Raw genomic sequence first — 18,718 nt, forward strand, 5'->3', positions numbered from 1 at the left:
CCATTTGCCCAGCCCTCTGCAGAGAGATGTCTTAACCCTGTTTTTATGAACAGGAACTGAGGATTCAGACATAGATGTGTGCAGATATAATTTAGACCCACCTGATTCTGGATCCAGAGTCCTACGCCTGGATCTTCTGCTTCCTGTAAGGTCCCTGTCTTGGTTAAAGAGCCATGACATAGAAGAGGGCTGGGCTTTCTTACGGCTCTGGGGACACCTAGGATCTTCCCACTGGACCAAAGAACTAGACCATCTGTTATGGAGCAGTTTGTTCTGAGATAAATCATTCCATCTTAGAGGGAAGTTCCTAAGATAGGATGTTCTAAGTGGTAGTGAAACATTCTATCCTGCAGGGAAGCTTGTTAAACTCTGGAAATAACTCAAAACTATAGGAAGTCTCTGAAACTAACCAGATTCACACTCTCTCTCCAATTATATATAAAGCATCAAGGACAGCTGAGAGATACTCTCAGACCAGCCTAGCTGCCTATGAGAGACTCAGACCAAGTGACATACCCAAAGGAAACATTCTCCAGCCCATCAAGCTGCAGCTCATGGATCTTACCACTCTCCCTGGGCACATATGACATGGCAATAATGGACTTGGCCCTGTGCCTATTTTTATCACAGCAATTCTCCCCACTGAGATAATATCGAACCTGTGTGATGAATACCATGTGGAATTTTGTTCTTTCTGTTTTATGGGATTTTGAGACAGGGTCTCTCTATATGGCCCAGGATGGCCTGGAACTCACAGCAATCCTCCTACCTCAGCCTTCTGAGTACACCACTGCACCTGATGTCAGTAGAGTTTTATGCCTCACAATAACTCCCTCTGACCTTTACATTGGTTATCTCTGAGGAGGATCAAGACCTTCATAGTCACAAAAGAAAGACCAAAATGAAAGAATGCAAGAAAGTCAGGAAAAGCCACAACATGTTCCGCTCACCCAACCCCTGGTCTCCACCTGAAACTGCCTCTTCAGTAGAAGTGCTTTCCAGCAGTATAACTTGAGTCATATTCAAATCTGTGGATCTTTTACAATGTGGGAGGGTGAGGGCTTTCCAGACCCTTCTTTATCATCATCCTAGGCCGAATGAACTTGGTGGCCATGTTTCCCAGGGGTCATCATGGTTATCTACTAACCTACTCTTTGGCATAAAAACCTAATGCTCTCAACTCTGTTCGCATCAGGTTTAATTCTTTCCACCACCTTCGTGATTTCTGGGTAGTTAAGTGGGATATTTAGAGTAGCTTGCCAGCCTCTTGGGCCTCAGGGCCATGGCAAACCAAGATACTAAATATGTCTCTGGAATATTTTAGTCACTTCACGAAAGGTTAAGGTTTTAGGGAAGATACTGTGGCAGCTTTCAAATCTGCCCCACACTGGGTCTCTCATCTAGTAGATGCCCCCAAATGATTAACAGTGACTCATTAGAGTTCCCAGGCATCATCCAGAGACAACCCTCCCCCACAAAAAATCCAAAGCAAAACAGGACTCCATATTGATAACAACGACACCCACTTCCTTTCACAGTGTAAATGGTCTCAAAACAACAAATGACCACAAGAAAGGGAAGCTCCTAAGTATTCTTTGAATATATGTTATGAAGTTTAACTGTTGTTTACTTCAATATTTAAAGATGATGCTTTGCTTGGTTATTACTTCCCATTCAGGATGCCCCAGTTAAATGTTGGATCCCCTGGAACTGGAGTTATGGACAGTTGTTAGCTGCCATGTGGGTGCTGGGATCTGAGGCCGGGTCTTCTGTAAGAACATTCAGTGTTCTTAACCGCTGAGCCATCTCTCCAGCCCCCATTCTTATTTTTCAATACTACTGAAGCCACAATAAATTATCTTACATAATCTTTGCTTTACCCACTTAGTGTGAGTTTTTCAATCAGCTTTAGACCATCTATTAAAACTCTTAGAACTATTACATGTTTTCTAGAAACTTCTAAAGCAGACTTCAGTTTCTGTGGCTACCTTTGTTTTTACTTTTCATTAAGAAAACCAATTTAAGATACTCCTAAAGACTTTTATTCAGATGTCTTCCTTAATGAGTCAGTTACTTTGTGAAAACTTGAACATCATATAAATATAGGCTGACATACAATTCAGTCATTCACATGAGTGTCCTGTTTTTCTTAAAAATATCTCATTTATTTATTTTATGTGTATGACTATATTGCCTGCATATATGTAAGTGTACCCATATCATGAAATGCCTGCAGAGGTCAGAAGAGGGTGTCAGAGTCCCTGGAACTGGAGTTATAAACTGTTATTAGCTGCCATGTGGATGCTGGGAATCAAACCCAGGTCCTTTGCAAGAGCATTCAGTGCTCTTAACCTCTCAGCCATCTCTCCAACCCGGTGAGTATTGTGTTTCAACTACAAGAGGGCCTGGGGCTCATCACATTTGATCCTTATTACTGAATCACCTGAGTCCTTTCTGTCTTCCATCCTTTTACTGGAAAGCCCCTGCTGACATAAGCTACTTTGTTCTTAGAATTTCTTTTCTAGAGTACAGTTTGGAGGCAGGGATGCATGGTGTCCCTTGAACTGGACTTCAAAGTCAAGACACCTTGCTCAAGTCTTTCCTGTATCTCTAAACAACCTGTTGAGCCTGGAAATTCAGCTGTATCTTCAGTTACTGTCTTAAGCAGACATTCAATTTAATAATGATCTAACACCTAAGTGTGTCAGGCAGCAGGGAAAATACAAGATGACTAATTCAAATTTTGTCTGTTTTCAATGACTTCAGAGTGTGGGGAAGAAAATGAAATGGAAAGAACAATATGTTTGGTGGTCAATACAAGTGCTTTACAGTTTAATTTCCCTAAATGAATGGCATGGGTAATAACTATTTACCTGTTGAGCTAGGAAACACTCCTATAGACCCCATTCCAGTCAGGATCTTCTTAGGAAGAAGGTCTGGGGACAGTGTGAAGAGGGATAGAAGGCCAGGGCCAAAGTATGTAAATTACAGGCATGTGAAGAAGAAGACACACCACAAGTTAAAATCTGGCTTCAGAATGTCCACATAGTCAGTATCCAGGAACACTGCTCATTCTGGCTTCAAAAATACCCTTATTTTCAACAGATATAGGTCCCCTATACCCCTATCATTAGACTAGCACCCAGTGACCAAGTCTCTAGGTCAGTCCCTGAAGCTCCAAGTTCTAGGTTTGTTCTTATGGTCCCAAGTTCTAAGAGATTCATAGTAAAGAACTGAACCTGCAGACCCAGGGCCTGGGCCTGTCCCACTGGATTCCATGGTTGGACTGGCCTTTCCAGGCATTTTCAGCACCTTCCAGTAATGCCAAATTGTGACTCCCTCAGTGAGTTTATTCACTGATTACATCACAGACTCATATCCAATCAACTCTCAGTAGTTAGACCCATCAGGCTGAAGACCAGGCCTTCAACACAACATATGAGCTGTTTGGCAGGGATACTTTATATTAAAATCATAATGGCCATTGTGAACAGCAGATTAGAAGTTCTTTTTATATTTTTACTTTTATTTTTTAATATTTTATTTATTATTATTTTATGTTTATGAGTGTATTGTCTGCATGTATGTGAGTGCACCTGTGTCGTACAATGCCACAGAGGTCAGAAGAGGGCTTTGAATTCCCCTGGAACTGGAGTTAAAGATGGTTTGTAGCTGCCATGTGGGTACTGGGAATCGAACCTGGGTCCTCTGCAAGAGCAGTCAGTGCTCTTAACCACTAAACCATCTCTCCAGCCCCTGGATTGGGCTGGAGAGATGGCTCAAGGGATAAAGCAAGAGAAGTAGAGTTTGAATTCCCATCACTCACATAAAGCCAAATGAGTACAGGAGCCTGCCTGCCTGTAAACCCAGCACTTGGAAGGGGGTGACAGCAGATTCTCAGGCCAAGCTGTCTACCTAGATCATATGAATCAGCAAGCTTGGACTTGAGTAAGAGACCCTGTCTCAATGAGTAAAGTGGAAAGCAATCAAGGAAGACACTCAACCTCAGCCTTAAGCCACCATACACATGCACACAGGTGAAAATACATACATATGTGGACACATACACATACAACAAAAAATAAAAAGAGAGGACTAAAATATGATTCAACAATCCTATTGCAAGGCATACACCCAGAGCATGTAAAATTAGTATGTCAAAAGAGACACACATATTCTCATCTTTATTGCAATATTATCATCAACAAGATTTGGGATCAGTCTGTGTCTATCAATTGATTAAAGCAAAAAGAAATATATATATATAATATTTGTTTTTCTGAAACAAGGAAGGTGGGTCATTTTTAATATTTATTTTTATTTATGTATATATGTCTGTATGTATAAGTCGCATGTGTTCAGTGCTTACACAGTGTAGGCCACAAGAGGGCATCAGATCCCCTGGAACTGGTTTTACAGGTAATTGTGAGCTACCTGATGTGGGTTCTGGGAGCCCCATCACGTTCTCTAGAAGAACAGGAGGTACTTACTCTTAACCATTTAGTCCTCTTTCTAGCCTCTTAAACCCATTTTAATGTTTTACAGCTCTACAATTCACTATCTCAAATCCTTGTAGCTTGATATGTTTAATATTCAAATTTGGGGACTTAGAAATTTAATACAGTATTTTGTATTATGCAATGCCCTAGCAAGGTCTAGGGCAGCCCCCTGTAATTAGAAACAAGAATACTCCTGCGGAAAAAAGAGATTAATATTCACACTGCACAGAGATTCAACTCAGCTCTGCTCAGATTTAAATGAATTAGGTCAAATGAGGTTTTGTCTCAAAATGAATTACAGAAAAAGCCCCAATTTTTAGAGCTTTTACAGCGCCTAGAACTATAGGTAGACTGCAGCTCTAAACACATACCCATAGTCCCTAAAACTAGAATGGGAGCCAATCTTAAACTATCATGAATCAAATTGACCTTCAAAAGTCCTTTAGGATGTCTTTATCATGTCTGCAGTGTTAGAACATACCACCAATTATTCCAAAAGGAGGAACTGGTTCATAGTCAAAGGCCGAGTTGAATGTAAACTGTGAGACTCTGAATATCAGAATCCCTCTGGACACCCACAATGCATTGAGATGATGCATTTGTGAAAAGCACAAAGATGTGCAGCTGAAGAGATGGCTCTGAGATTAAGAGTGTGTCCTGCTTTTGCTGAGGACCTGAGTTCAGTTCTCAGCACCCATGGCAGGGTGCTCACAACCTCATGTAATTCCAGCTCCTGGGGACCTGATGCCCCCTTCTGGCCTCTGCAGGCCCTCACATGTACATGCATGTGTGTGCACACGCACACACATGCGCACACATAATTAGAAAGAAAAATAAAATAATTTTTTAAATGAAGCAATGTAGAGCAAAATCTTGAAGCTCATGTGTATAGTGCTAGAATCCATTTGAAATAATTGATAGAAATAAAAATGCTTCTTATTAAAAAAAAAATCAATGTGGGCTGGAGAGATGGCTCAGCAGTTAAGAGCACTGCCTGCTCTTACAGAGGACCTGGATTTGACAGCACCCACATAGCAGCTAACAACCATCTGTAACTCCAGTTCCTGGGAAGCCACCACCCTCTTCTGACCTCTGCAGACACTGCAGAACACAGGTACACTTACACACATGCAGGCAATACACTCCTACACATAAAATAAAAATAAAATATTTTTTAAAAAGAGTTTTAAGCCGGGCGTGGTGGCGCACACCTTTAATCCCAGCACTAGGGAGGCAGAGGCATGTGGATCTCTGTGAGTTCAAGGCCAGCCTGGTCCACATAGTGAGTTCCAGGACAGCTGGGGCTACAGGGAGACCCTGTCTCAAAAAGACGAAAAAAAAGAGAGAGAGAGAGAGAGAGAGTTTTTAGAATGAATGCATAAGACAGTGAAAGCAGTTGAAAGCCTGTTAAATATAGTTTGGATATGGCACCATCTCCAGCATTACTGCTAACTAGCTGTTTGCTTATCTTGAATTGATCTCTTAGCAGATTATAAGCTCAAGCAGTTTATGTCTATTTTGTTCATCTTTCTACCTCCAAAGCCAACTACCATGCCATGCTGAGAGGCAGTATTGCTTAATGTTTAATAGCAATGCTCTCCAGAGTGTGGCAGCCTGGCTCTGAATCCTGGCTCAATTGCTGCTAGATTTGAAATCATGGCAAACCGCATTTCAGTCTTTGATAATGAGAATAATAATGTTATCAACCTAGATTCACTCATTTATATTATAATAACAAACCACCAATCCTGGCAGCCTAATGCAACAGAGTTTGTTTTGTTTTGTTTGTTCTTATGGTATTTTATGTTCATTACAGGTTGGCTAGAACACCTCCCTGCACTGTCACTGTCCCACCCTGACACCCAAACTGCCTGAACAGACACTGGCACAATGTGTGTTTCCTTAGCAGAGTGAGAAGAATGTTCATCAAAGTTCAACAATAGTAATGAAATGGTTGACCCTGAAAACACACAAGTCACTTCTGCTTACACACCCGACAAACCATCCCAGCCAGTTCCAGGATACACAATCCTACCATGTGCCAGGAGGTAGACAGGCAGAAAGATACCATCCTAAGTTTGTTATGACCATGCAAAGGCTCAATGTTTATAAAGTACTTTGTAAAGCACTCTCCGTGTTTGCTGATGATAGTGTTATTATTATCATTATTAAACGAAATAGATCTATTATGTTTATAGCAGTTGTTTTCTTTTAAAGGCCAAGTCCTATCAATCAAGCTCTCATCCATGTTCGGTCCAGACGTAGAGCAGCTTAGCAGTCCCCTCCCTCCACCCTGACCCATTCTCAGGACTTTGCAGCCCAGTGGGATCCATAAAGGTCAACCAGGGTGGACCACACTGGAGGGAAATGAACTCTAGTAACTTTTATAGGTATTGGATGCTGTGAAGAGCTCAGTTCTGAATGGGTTTCACACACAAGTATTTATACTTCAGGCTGTAGCATGCAAACAGTAATCTGCATTTATTGGTTTCGAATGCCAATTTCCTCCAGCTCCAGCTATCCTTTGTGTTACATAAACAGATCTCAACCATCTGGACCAGAACAAGACAAGCTCAAGGCTGCACACACTCATCACCAGAGCAACAAATCAAAATACAATCACTTGGAATTCTGCCTAACCGAAAACTGGAGTGAATGTCAAAGTTTTCAAAAAGCTGTTCGAAAAATGTGCTTTGGGTGTCAGAATAGAGTTTTAAAAGGATGTTGAAAGCACAGCAGACTATTTTATCCATTGATGAGTAGAAGCAAACATAACCAAAGGATTATGTCCTTTGATACTACCTATACTATGAGCAATTCAATTCAGTATTCGCGGACTTACCTTGAATTGGAAAAAGCCCTGGGAAAGTCATCTCAGACATGTGGGAGAATGGAGTAGAGATGGCTGTAAGACCTACTCATGACCATCAGAAAGCAAGAGCTTTACTTCCTACCCAACTAAGAATATGATAATTGCAAAACCCAGCTAAAATCGAATCCACCAATATGAAAACACCGTGATTCAAAAGCAGGTTATGTAAAAAGAAATCACTGTGCCATGATTAAGCATGTTTCCACCTAGCCACCTGGACCTCAGAACTGAGTGGTAAGCAGCATCTCCCTCATAAAAGTCCAGGCTGCAAAGTATATCTTCCTCCAAACAAATACAAAGACAATTATCAAGCTGGCCTTGCCCAAAAATAGACAAAAGAGCCATTGAAAATGCTTTAATTCTTTTCTCCTTTTCTAAGATTATCTCACCAACTTATCAGAACACTCCAAATGTCCATACTTTGGGAAAGATAGCCACTACATCAGACTTTCTGGCTCAGATTCATAAAATCTGAACTTTAGGGAAAGAATATCCTGGTAGAGTAAGGCATACGTTAAGATTGTGGAAAAACTTGGGACTACAGAAATGGCTCAGCAGTTAAGAGTACATACTGTTCTTGCAGACAGCCTGAATACCAGCAACCTCAAGGGATGGTTCACAACCACCTGTAACTCCAGTTCCAAGGAATCTAATGCCCTCTCCTGGCATCTGCAGGTACCTGCAGACAAGCAGGCACACACACACACATACACATAAATAAAAATTGAAATGGAAATAAAAGAATGTCAAAATACTGAAGGCCCAAGACTGTTCCCTGTTGCTCCATAATAAATATCCAAGATTAACTTATAAAGGGAAAAGAGTGATTTGGGTTCATCTCTTGGGAGGCTTTAGCCAATGACTGTTTGGCCCATGCTTTGAGCCTGTGGTGAGGCAGCACACGATGGTGGGGCAGAACCACTCACCCCATAGCTGGAATTCAAATGACCCATTCAAGGGTGAATCCCCAGTGGCCTAAATTTAACCCATTCAAGGGTGAATTTAACCCGTTCAAGGGTGAATCCCCAGTGGCCTAAAGACCCACTACTAAGCCCTGCCTCTTAAAGGTTCCAGAGACTCCCCAAACCACCACTCTGAGGAGCAAGCTAATGGTCCCCCGAGGAGACTTGATCCTCTAAGAGAAAGAGTTGATATTCCAGTATTAACAAAATCACAGGGAAGATTGTGAAGTTTCGAATAATGAAGAGAAGGAAGTCATCGTGATTCCAGATTTTTTCTGTCAATGCATCTAGTACTGCATCATTTCATTTTGTCAACCTAAAAATATGTGAATGCATATACTGTACATGTAATCTATAAAAGATATGTTTTATGCATATATTATGTACATATATAATTATATATAGTATATACATATTGTGTATACAATTGCATATATGCAATATATTGCATACAAATATACATACTGTATATATGTATATGTATATATGTCTATATAACTAAATCAAAGCAAAGTCTATATGAACTTGGTTTTCTACAAATTTTTCAAAATTGGAGACTATAAACTGGCACCAAGGTAGAAGACTTCCTATCTGATTTTAAAAGTTTAATAATATAGATCTGAGCCAACTGAAAATTCACCTCAGGCCAGCGGTATGGTTCAGCAGGTAATGAGACTTGCTGCCAAGCCTGGAGACCTGAGTTCAATCCCCAGGACCAACATGGTGAAAAGGAAAAAAAAACCAACACTCTCAAAATGTCCTATGAGTTGTATACACACACACACACACACACACACACGCACGCACGCACGCACGCACGCACGCACACACACACACACACACACACACAGAACATACAGTTCTGAAGCAATAATTTAGATTCATCTCCCTGGATATAAAATTGGATCTCAATCACCTAAAAGTGATTCTATCATACTGTATCATTTTATCCCAATGTGCATCAAGTTCATTTTAAAACCAAATACTATCTCTCATTCTGTTACACACTAACTTTATAGGAAAACTAACTGAAAATATTTTTAACCTGTTTTCTACTCACAGCTTAGAAGATCCACATAGATATGGGCACAGTCTTGCCAAGAATACCTGCCCCTAGGCATGTAGCCTTCTGTGTCCACAATTCCAGTTCAAGTGATGAGCCAGTCCTGAAGAGTACATGCTGTGTATCCATTTTCTCCATGTTAAAGCTTATCATACTGAAGGGAAGCGCCTTAAAACTCAGTAATGTTCTAAAGACTCAGGGAATTCTGAGGGAAGACTTACTGAGACTCTGGAAGTTCCAAAGGGAGGCTCATTAAGACTCAGAAAATTCTAACAAGAGGGTGTTAAAGGAGATAAACAACTCAGAAATCTCAGGAAGTCCCTAAAACTTATTAGATGCAGAAAGTCCCCCTCTGTCCCATCCTCAAGGATATATAAGCAGTAGGAACTATATGGAGACACTTGAGCTGTCAAGCTACCTACAGGTCATGCAGTATGCTCTAGGGTTCCAATTTTCATGCACCATCACCTGTTCTGGGATAGGCTTTTGACACACCTGCTTTGAGCTTTCCCTGAGCCTATCACTAACCCATCAGCACACTCCTGGGAGTAACACCAACATGCTCATTGGCTCACTACATTGGAATTATTTCTTTGTTTTGTAGTCTGGTTTTCTATCTGTGGTGAGTAGGTTAAGTAGATGTTCGTTCATGTCTCTTCAAGAATAGAGCCACACAATAGCACTTCTAAAAAACTTAGAACCTTCCTAAGTACCTACGGTTTCCACTGACTACAAGTGTCATTGAAACAAAATCTCCACTAACTCTCCAAGGAGCATCCTCCTCCCTGTGATATTTAAATAAATAGAAAACAGGAGAAAATGTAGACCCTTATTTTATAATATACAGCAAAGATATTACAGGAAAGATGGCTTCTCCTGAATAAATTATAATTTATTTTACAATCTGATTTCCAATCCAAGAACAAAATTCTTGATTTCTTCTTGGCATGTATTCCTTTCTTGCTTTAAATAGTCTGGTAATCACAGTCCTGAAGGTTCGAATCACAGATAATTCATTGCATTTCGAACTATTTTCATTCCACTTTTTCAATTATTCAAGTTCAAAACAATATTGCTAAAAATATCTTTAAATGGTTGAAATAATCACTAATATTCTAGAATGCTTTTCTTTGTGGTTCATTAAGAATGTTGACAAAAATAAAAAAAATCCAGAAACCAGACTTCCAATTTGTTGTCCTCAGCCAACAATGCTTGGATTTTAGAAATGGAAAGAACTAAAGTTTATAAAATGCCAATAAGAAACCTTTTACTTCTCATACAAAGCAACATACTTTAGAAAAAAAAAAATGACCCTTTCCATCAGAAAATGTTTCCGTGACTTACAATAAGGTATAAAATGTTAATATATGCAAATCTTGATCCACATGTGTGAGGGAAGACTGGACCCATTCAGCTACCCCATTTAAAAGATTATCAATCTGAAATAAACTTCAGAATGATTTCCAAATGGAATTATTTACTGTGGTTTCCAAGAACATTTTTTACCCTAAACCAAGTCAGCTTCTTAAAATGAGAAACTAGAAAATGTTTATACCATGTCAACCTCATTCTCCAATCATATCAATCATATCAAATCACTGTAGTTGAGTGATTAGAACATAGATAGCAACATCGTTCACCAAGATATCAGATGGCCAACCAGCTTCCTTTCTCCACTGACCATATTTTACAACAGTCACCACACCGAAGAAGGACAGGGGCTAAATAGATAGTCTGTTGTTTTGAGAAAACCAAATTTTTGGCATAATGAGAAAAAGAAAACATTTCCTTTTAAACATCTGCTTCCTAGACCTGGGAATCTCTCTTACATACCGTGTTCCAAATACCACTTGTTTCATTAGCCAGAGCTGCAAACAAGTCTCATCCACAACCTTGTCAGGTTTACCTCCATAACAACCTTATAACAGAACAGGTTTTTCTCATCCCACTACCCAATGTCAGGAGCAGAGCCAACTAAAGATTTCCAAGAGCTTCCAAAAGATCAGCTTTGAATGGGCAAGGAGACTCTGTGGAGACGATGGCAGATTCTTACTGCTTTAGAAACAGAGAAGGCCTCTTACCTTACTCTCTTCTCCTTCAAACACAGACTGGTGAACATTGCATGCAAACAGTGAGTTGGGGAGATCGTTGAAGTCAGTGATTGCTTGGAAGGCTTCTTCAGCGAAGCACTGAGTGACAGCCCAGTCTCTGTCTATACAGCAGAGGAAGAAAAGTCCTCCGTCTTCAGGGATGGATGCTTGCTGCCCTAGGCCCCTCATTCCAATGAAGTAGGATTCTCCCCTCATCCCTGAAGAGACAAACACAGACATTGAGTCAAATTCCTTTAAACTCCTGTTTTCAGACCCCCCAATCTGGATGACCTGGGGCAGAGTAGGGGTCAATAATTAAAATGAGAGGCAGGTGCTAGTGAGTGAATGCAACAGGTTCACGTGATTTCCATGATCTTAATCTGAATTTCTCATACAGCCCTGCTTCTGACCAGGAACCTAGTCAGTTAGCACCATGGTCCAAAACAAGACTAATGGTAAGAGATCACAACAGCTGCAGGTACTACATGAGCCCTCATCCATGTTTGTGGGGAGGGGTAAGTATGTATGTGTATAGGCCAGAAGTGAGCAGTGGTTGGTTTTTTGGTGGTTTTTTTTTGTTTGTTTTATTTTTTGAGACAGTCTCTCACTGACCCTGGAGACCACTGATTCAGGAAGACTGGCCAGCCAATGAGCTCCACAGATCTTCCCATCTCTCCCCACCCCTAGCTCTGGGGTTACAAATGTACACCCCCTCTCCTGCCTTTTTACACAAGTGCTGGGGATCCAAACTCAGGTCTTCGTGCTTGTGAAGCAAATCCTTGTCTGACAGAGCCACCTCTCCAGTCCCCACATCAGCATGTTTTAAAACCGCCCCCAGTAGACCATGACAGGTTCTATTATTCTTCCTATTTTGTCAACGAGAAAGCAGAGGAATCAAAGCAATTAAGTAACTTTTATAAGGCTGATGACAAATTGGCAGAGCTAGGACTGAAACCTGGATGGCACCAGATGTCACTGTCCTATTTTGGAAGGATGGAGCAGATCAGAATGAGTGGACAGACATCTATTAAGATGGTCTACTTCATCATCCTCTGAACCTTCATTATGTTCACACATGTGAAAACACACACGCATGCCACATACATGACATCTGCTGCTGCTTTGGAGTGTCATTTTAAGGAACCGTGAAGCCAGTCAGGACTTGAAATATTATCATCTGAACCAGTCCATGGACTGTTACCCCACCCCCCGGTCATAACCCCCATGAGGCTTTCTAGCCACAATTCCACCTACCTTTGTGCATTCCCTCAAATGTTTCCTGATTCCTTACATTACTCATTCATATAATTCCCATGTTTCCCCCCCTTTTTAACACTGGCACATGGTTCTGTGTTTTTGGTCAGTTTCCCTGAGTGCTCAGGGTGGAAGCTTTTTTCTTTTGCATCTACTTCTTTGCCCATAATCTCTTCCAGTCAAAGATCAATGGATAGAGAACAGGAAGGCGAAGGTATGTGCCCATCTTCAGTCTGACTGACAGCTGTGACAGGGCTACTGAATCCCTAGCAGTAAGTTCTTGTCAAAACCAGCAACACAGGCTGGAAAGATGGCTTAGAGGTTAAGAACACTAGCTGCTCTCACAGAGGACCTGGGTTCAGTTCCCAGCACCGACATGGCAGATAAAAACTCTCCATTAACTCCAGTTCCAGGGGATCCAACGCCCTCTTCTGACCTCCACAGGGCATTGCATGGCATGGGTCACATACATACATACAGGCAAAATACTCATACACATATTTAAAATATTTAATTTTTAAATAAAATATTTAAAACAACCCAGCAGCATGGCCCCTTAGAGTAAAGGAAAGAAGGCGGGTACCACAGGCATCACTTTGTTCTATGAGATTTAGTGAGATACAACTTGTGGAGACCCATTCAACATGTGAGTTTCTGCTTATACCTCTCTTGAATTTAGAATGTATTGTGGTGGTGAGGTTATATTTGTAATTGCCACTTTTCCTAGAGATGCAAAATGAGAATTTGGTAAGGAATGTCTGATAGTAATATTGCATTACACAGGATTTCTCTGAGATAGGAATTCAAAATTAAATAACGTCTAACAGTGCAATGACTCAGCAGGTAAAGGCACTTGCTTGTAAGGCTGATGATCTGAGATCCATCCCTGTGCCCCATGTGGTGGAGGGAGAGAATCAGCTCCAGATTGTCCTCTGACTGCCACTGGCTTTCTATGGAACGCGCACACACACACACACACACACACACGTATACCCAACTCCTTCCACATACATAAAATAAATAAAATGTAATACATTTAATGAAAATCTAAATTAAATAATATAACTGTAATGTTAAAACACTGAAGTGAAACTGTTCTATACAAAATACAATGGAATTTGTGTTATATAGCTTTTAGAACTGCAATAAAGCACAATACTTGCCATATTTAGAACAAGAAAATAAAAATATGATGCATTTTATGTTTTATAAATAATCTAAAACTAAAATGTGGTTTTTATAGTCAAAAAATGAAATTTTTTTTTGTCTTTTTGAGACAGGGTCTCCCTGTAGCCCCAGCTGTCCTGGAACTCACTATGTAGACCAGGCTGGCCTTGAACTCACAGAGATCTGCCTGCCTCTGCCTCCCAAGTGCTGGGATTAAAGGCGTGTGCCACCACGCCCAGCTAAAAAAATATTTTAACTCAAAGGAATATTTAAATATCAGCAAATATTTAAATATCTATAAATAGAAAAAGATCTAACAGACATTTACAAAAAACAGACACATTTTTCATACTTCTTGGTGCTCTTGTTTCAGACATTTTTGAAAATATGTAATAGTTATTATTTAATCCTATTAGAGTATTATTTTAATAGAAAAACAATTACTAAGAACATCAAAACAGTATTACTTTCATTAATGGATTATAGGAAAACTTAATAATAAAGTCATAATTGCCCAGTAGCCCAAAATACACATAATTACCAATTTTGATTTTACTTTTAGTGCTATCTTGTTTAGATTTTTCAACAGAAATCAAAACTGGTCCCAAAATGTTGTAAGATGAGTTCTGAGACTTTTTCAATTCTTTTTTGCAAAAAGTAAAATCCATAGCTGAACAAATTAAATAGAGCAAATATTAAGCCTCACTTAGGACTGTACTTAATCTACTCAAATAGCTTTAACGTCTGTTCTCAGCTGTGGCAATATGATTATCTTCATGAGACTTTATTTTAAGCTCATTACTTTTAGTAAGGACTTAGAGTCGATGCATTTTTGGCGAAAAACCTACTCTACCTGAATGGTGAGATGCTTTAGAAGTCAGAGCTTTGAACAAAGGACCCCTAATTACTTTGATTTCTCCTTCCAATTCCATCAGTGCCTCATCTCATAAGCAAGAGAAAGAAAGTGATCAGTAAGTGACATGATTTAATCTATAAATAGAGAAAAAAAATTCTCCTGCCTTCCTCCAGAAAATGGGAAAAGAAGGAACTCCAACAGTAATGAGAGAAGCAATCGGAATTAGTTTATCCACTGTATACAATAGGAAATATCATAAACACTTCATTGTGATGACCTTAGAACAAGGAAATTCTGCCTTTTAAAATTACCACTAACTCTTAATAAGCCCAACAGAACAGAAAAAACACGAAACTCTGAAGATACAAAGAATGTTCTAATAAAGATATCACAAGCCTCAAGATTCAAGTAAGCTGTGTCCTAGTTACTTTCTATTGCTATGATAAAAACACTGACCAAATTACTTTGGGGAGGAAAAGGTTTGTTTTATCTTACATCTTTAGGTTCACAGCTCATTACTGAGGGAAGTCAAGGAAGAAACTTGGAGGCACAGATCAGGGAGGAACTTCACTTACTGGAGTGCTCCTCTGGGGTGTGTGTGTGTGTCCTTTCTGATGCAACTCAGGACCACCTGCCCAGGGACAGCACCACCCACAGTGGGCTGAGCCCTCCCACATCACTCACCAATCAAGAAAATACCCACATGCCAATCCGATGGAGGAAATTCCTCAAATGAGGTTCCCTCTAACCAGGTGTATCAAATTGACAACTAAAGCTATCCAGCCCAAGCTGGTTTATTTTGTTAAGTGAATTTCAAAATTCTTGATTATAGAAAGAAAACTTTAAGGAAACCATTACCTACACAGCATGGCATAAGAAGACGTGTGTGTTATTCTTCCTTTGAAGTGTGAGTTTGGGCATCCAACAAGGAACAGCTGCCTTCCTTCCACTCAGAGGCTGAACTGCCCACTGCCTGAGACCCTGGTGCTGTGTCTTGGAGCACCCAGTCCTCTCCCATAGGGCTACCCTCCACTGTGATTAGTGCTTCACTGATCTGTATCTGTCTCAGCCCAGGGTAGTGTTTTCTGAAAGCAAAGATGGAAGTCTCCATGATAAAGACCGTGCAGCTGCCTATAAAATCCTCAAAGTGATGTTTGCCTGTATTACATAACACAGAGTCACTTTCAGGAAGGAACAGAGCAGAACATAGATTATAATAGATTATAATAATCAACTTGGAATTCATGAATAATATACTAGGTTCAAATATTCACACTAAGAATGGAAATAATCTCATTCAACATTTGATATGCCAGAATCTATTTTATAAAAGTACCATGATCCATAGGGTGAAAACAGGAGGATCTATATACAAGAAGAACAACATTCATTCAACTGGGAAATTCAAAATGATATTAAGAAGAAAGAAAATAAATGGAAATCAGGATCCTGTTGTCCTGAAAAAATTCTGGAAAACAGAATACGAAATTGTTGAATTTTGCTCTAGTGCCTCCGTGTGTGTGGTGTGTACATGTTCATGTGTATATGGGTGCTGCAGTGCCTTGTGGTATCTATTCCTATATGTGTAGGTGCACATTCACACATGTGCAGGCGGAGGCCAGAGATCAATTCCAGGCATCTTTCCTCAGGTTCCTTCCACATTTTGAGGCAGACTTTCCATTGACCTGGAGCTCATCAAACAGAATATGCTAGCTGGCAAGTGACCCCAGGGATCCTCCTGTCTCTGCTGCCTATGGCCTAGAATTGCAAGTGCAAACTGATGCTCCTGGTTTTCTGTGTGCATGCTGAGGATCAAACCCCAAGCCTCACGCCTGTACAGTAAGTACTTTATGGATTAAGCTACTTTGCCAGTCCTTCTGGTACTTCTTTACATGTAAATTTTCTAACAATTGGGATTACATTCTGTAACTACAGGGTTGCAGTACTCAAGCCAGGTGAAGGACTTTGGTTTTGGCTTTAATGATTTTTTTTTTTCTGAGACAGGGTCTCACATTCTACAGCTCAGGCTAACCTCAGATTCACTATGTAGCCTAGGATATCCTTGAACACTTGATCCTGCTGTTTCACGTCCAAAATGCTTGGATTGTAGGCATGTGCCACTGCGCTCAGAGAAAAAATTAATTTTAATAGCCATATCATCTCCCAGTGTTTAGATCTGTCATAATTTATTTAGCCATTCTTCTGGAGTTTGACATTTGGAAGGCACATATTTCTACCAGCACATGGGTCTGGAAAAGAAACACCATTATTAGAAAATAAAATCTCCCACGGGAGAGGCTCAAAATTTCCTTAGATGCAGAAAAGAAACATTTTCACTATTGTAAAAGCCCCCCAAGGAATCCTTCAGGGTCAGTCCCTTGCTACAAAGTAGAAAGCCTTCAGGACTGAAGTTTTCTTGTCAAAATGCAGAAATGCCAAGACCTCCTGTATTTTACAATGAGTCTCTGTGAAGGTCTCTTGAATCCTAACCCAAATAATATACAGATGATAGCTGTTTATTATTATTTTCAGGCTCATCAACAGCAAGCCAAAGGTGGGGGAGAGGTAGTTTTCACCTATGATTATTCAATGTGTCAACGAGTTTCAAACTCCAGCATCTGTCTCTTAAGGTTAAACCTACATAATCACAATGAGATTCAGGAACCAATGGTACTTGAATATTTGGCCTCAGTCCTGTTAGAGACTCTTAGGAAGGAAAGATGCTTAGAGGTTAAAGGAAAGTATTTGGAATACAAATATGCCTGCTTTGCTCTACATCAATAACAGCAAGATGAATTTTATTTAAGTGCTACACAGTAAGGTACAGTGAGTATATACAGGGTTAAATTGGACTCACTGTGATGCACAAGAAGCCCAGGGTGTGGAGGGCTTGTCACCATTTTGTTCTTTATGTGAAAATAATATTTATCCAGAACTTTCAAATAACTTGATAGCATTTGTTAATTAAACAGGAAAAGACTTTAAATAAAGACAGTATGTTTCATACTCTAAATATTAGCTATCTGACAAAGATACCTTCTCAACATTAAAATAGTAGCCACTGAAAACAGGCTTGCTGTATAAACAAGTGAATAAATCCCTTAATCGCCAGTAAACTTTGCATATTGAAACATGACTCAATTTCTACACAAAGGATGAGCCTTTCCAAAACTCCCAGATTTCATTCTTAACGAATTTTTAGATGGTATAATTAAATCCAGGGAAACAATGAAAAACATCTGGTTCTGTTGGATGTTGTTTTTGTCACAGAGCTACCACTGTGCATGAAATTCAAATTTCCAAATTGCAGAACCCTGAAAAACTCTACCTTTCTAGGAATGGGTCATCCATCTCATGAGATGGAGTTGTACGCACTGTTCCATAGGAACTATTATATAAAGCCCTATGCTGGATGCAGAAGAATGGAGCTAATCACAAGTCCACAGGAACAGCTGTGCCACAGAAAGAAAACTAATACTGTAAACATCCACAGAGATGCTTAAACTAACTTTACTTCTACTCAAGATCATTTGGTCAATAGTGTGATATACAGCCTATAAAAAAAAGGCCAATGGCAGGCTGGAGAGATGTTAAGTAGTCAAGAGCAGTTAAGAATAGTTAAGAGTACTTGACTTACAGAAGAACCAAGTTTGGTTCTCATTCCCTTCATGAGGTGGCTCACAATAGACTAGACTGTATCTGATGCCCTCCTCTGGCTTCATGGGAAATTGCACTCACATGCACATATTCTGGCACAGACACACATGCATACACATAATTAAAACCAAATCTTTAAAAATAGGGTAATGCGGGCCAGGTGTGATGGTGCACGCCTTTAGTCCCAGCACTTGGGAGGCAGAGGCAGGAGGATCTCTGTAAGTTCAAGGCCATCCTGGTCTACATAGTCAGTTCCAGGACAGCTGGGGCTACAAGGAGACCCTGTCTCAAAAAGACC

The 18,718-nt window shown here is 40.1% G+C and overlaps 1 protein-coding gene across 1 annotated transcript in view; it reads right to left on the minus strand.

The window, feature by feature from the left end:
• Rcan2 (regulator of calcineurin 2) overlaps window positions 1–18,718 on the minus strand; it is a 274,569-nt gene that overhangs the window by 219,334 nt on the left and 36,517 nt on the right. The window contains exon 2 of the mRNA XM_008846718.2: window positions 11,478–11,704. Within this exon, the coding sequence (XP_008844940.1) occupies window positions 11,478–11,702 (225 nt within the window). The 5' untranslated portion in view covers window positions 11,703–11,704. The remainder of the gene's footprint in view (window positions 1–11,477; window positions 11,705–18,718) is intronic.

This window comes from Nannospalax galili, unplaced genomic scaffold (genome assembly GCF_000622305.1).
Source record: "Nannospalax galili isolate Female #2095 unplaced genomic scaffold, S.galili_v1.0 scaffold803, whole genome shotgun sequence".
Taxonomy (NCBI): domain Eukaryota; kingdom Metazoa; phylum Chordata; class Mammalia; order Rodentia; family Spalacidae; genus Nannospalax; species Nannospalax galili.